Source organism: Cynoglossus semilaevis, chromosome 20 (genome assembly GCF_000523025.1).
Source record: "Cynoglossus semilaevis isolate Cse_v1.0 chromosome 20, Cse_v1.0, whole genome shotgun sequence".
In the NCBI taxonomy this organism is placed as follows: Eukaryota; Metazoa; Chordata; class Actinopteri; order Pleuronectiformes; family Cynoglossidae; genus Cynoglossus; species Cynoglossus semilaevis.
Window position 1 is genome coordinate 15201953 of NC_024326.1, and position 2180 is coordinate 15204132.

General features: G+C 47.1%; 1 protein-coding gene across 1 annotated transcript in view; it reads right to left on the reverse strand.

Annotated features, from left to right (window-relative positions):
* The window catches only part of smg7 (SMG7 nonsense mediated mRNA decay factor), a 21420-nt gene extending 19661 nt beyond the window's left edge, over positions 1 to 1759 (reverse strand). Inside the window, exons 1-3 of the mRNA XM_025052465.1 lie at positions 618 to 1759; positions 181 to 331; positions 4 to 91 (exon numbers count right to left, since the gene is read on the reverse strand). Coding sequence (XP_024908233.1) covers positions 4 to 91; positions 181 to 331; positions 618 to 686 — 308 coding nt within the window. The 5' untranslated portion in view covers positions 687 to 1759. The remainder of the gene's footprint in view (positions 1 to 3; positions 92 to 180; positions 332 to 617) is intronic.
* Positions 1760 to 2180: the final 421 nt, after the last annotated feature.

Below are 2180 nucleotides of genomic sequence, written 5' to 3' on the forward strand. Positions count from 1 at the left end.
GGCACCGTCCCGTGGTTGTGGGTTGGGGGGGAGGACGGCAGACTACTGGGGTTGGAGGAGTGAGGGGATTGGCTGGCTGGGGTGGAGTGATCTGCCAATGAAAACGCAGCTTTAATTTCTTGTAATACGTTGAAGAGAAAATCTTTGTGTGTGTGTGTGTGTGTGTGTGTGTAAACAAACCAGAGCTCGCAGGAAGGGACGGGGACCAAGGGTTGCCTTCAAACAGGGAGTAGAGTGACGGCTCCTGGTGCATCATGGGAGTGTCAGGCTTCGAGCCGGGCGGCAGGTTCTTACCGTAGGCCTGGCTGAAGATGCTGTTCTGATGAAACTCCTGCAAACACAGCAGCTCCGGGTCAGAACAGAACAGACAGAAAACTCTGGCCTCTGCTGGACAAGCACTGGTACTGCAGCACTTTTCCTCCACTCGATGCAGGTTTGTCTTTGAACTAGCAGTTGTAAAAAGGCGGGCGTGCTGACCCTGAGCCTCGGGGGAGAACGAGCAGACACAAACCTCCAGGGCGGGGACCAGAACTGTGCCACTATACGCCTAGACCACTGGCTGAACTCCCACGATGTGGTGAGCAAATAACAAGTGATAAGACAAGTGTAGGTCTGACCTGCACAGGGAACCCAGACATTGGCAGGAGAGAAGACGATTGGCCCACGACCTCAGGTCCACTTTCCATCCTGGTCTGGGTGGACAACTGCTGAGACAAACACAGGCAGACAGGGTGAGGACAGGAAGACACACATCCTTTCACAATAAAAGAATGAATGAACAAGCTGGAGACATGACACACTGCAGATGGAGGAGTTAGCAGCTGGACCCTAATGCTCAGGGTCAGGGGTCAGGGGTCAGGACTAGGGTGAGGAAGGAGGAGCTACATACAAATATGTTTGGTCCAGGAGCAGAACTAAGAGGAGCAGCCAAGGCCTGGAAGAAATCAGGAGGCTTAGAAAAGACAAGCTCCTCCTCCTCCTCAAAGTCTGCTAGAGTTTTTAACAGGTCAGGAGGGAGTAGAGGCGAGCTCTTGTTGTCCTGGTGAGAGAGGAAGTCAGGGAGAGAAAGAGGAGGAGCAAAAGGAGGAGAAAAACAGAGAAGCAAGCGGTTAAGACCAAGGTGGAGAAAAAGAAAGTCCTGGAGAAAATCACAGAAACCTGGAAGTGGATCAAGGGATTAGAACCGACAACATTCAGAGAAGTGTGTTCAGTGACAGGCTTCATCCACGGGGCAATTAAACGGTTCAACTCTTGACTGAGTGGGAGGAGGAGGAGGAGGAGGAGGAGGAGGGTGAACAAACCACTGGTGGACAGGTGAGGAAGTGCAATAACCATCATTTCATTTCATTGACTGTTAGATTTCTAGTTGATATGTTTACATGTATGTTTACATGTTTGTTTACATGTTTGTTTACATGTTTGTTTACATGTTTGTTTACACAGCGTGTCCATAGATGTTTATATGTGTAAAACATTAAATCAGAAAACAACCAACACCACAACAATAATTACCGTATTTTCCCTACTACAAGGGCAACTTCAAAACCTGGAATTTTCTCAAACATCAACAGTTCGTCTTACGGCACCTGCTAACACTAATCTACGTCGACTAACTAACTACTAACAACTAACCTACTAATCCAACCCACTGTCCAGTCGTCCAGATTCAGGGGCAGTTTGCTGTCACTGCTGTTTGTATTTATCTGTGTTTTTCCTTATGTCTTGTTGTTGTTGTTGTCGTGTTGTTGTCCTGTTGTTGTTCTTGTTGTTGTCTTGTTGTCGTCGTCGTTGTTGTGGTGTTGTTGTTGTCTTGTTGTTGTTGTCTTGTCGTTGTTGTGGTGTTGTTGTGGTGTTGTCGTTGTTGTCGTCGTGTTGTTGTCTTGTCGTCGTTGTTGTGGTGTTGTTGTTGTCTTGTTGTTGTTGTCTTGTTGTTTCGTCTTGTTGTTGTTGTCGTGTTGTTGTTGTCTTGTTGTCTTGTTGTTGTTGTCTTATCGTTGTTGTGGTGTTGTTGTTGTGGTGTTGCTGTTGTGGTGTTGTTGTTGTCTTGTTGTTGTCGTGGTGTTGCTGTTGTGGTGTTGTTGTTGTCTTGTTGTTGTTGTCTTGTCGTTGTTGTGGTGTTGTTGTTGTCTTGTTGTTGTTGTCTTGTCGTTGTTGTGGTGTTGTTGTTGTCTTGTTGTTGT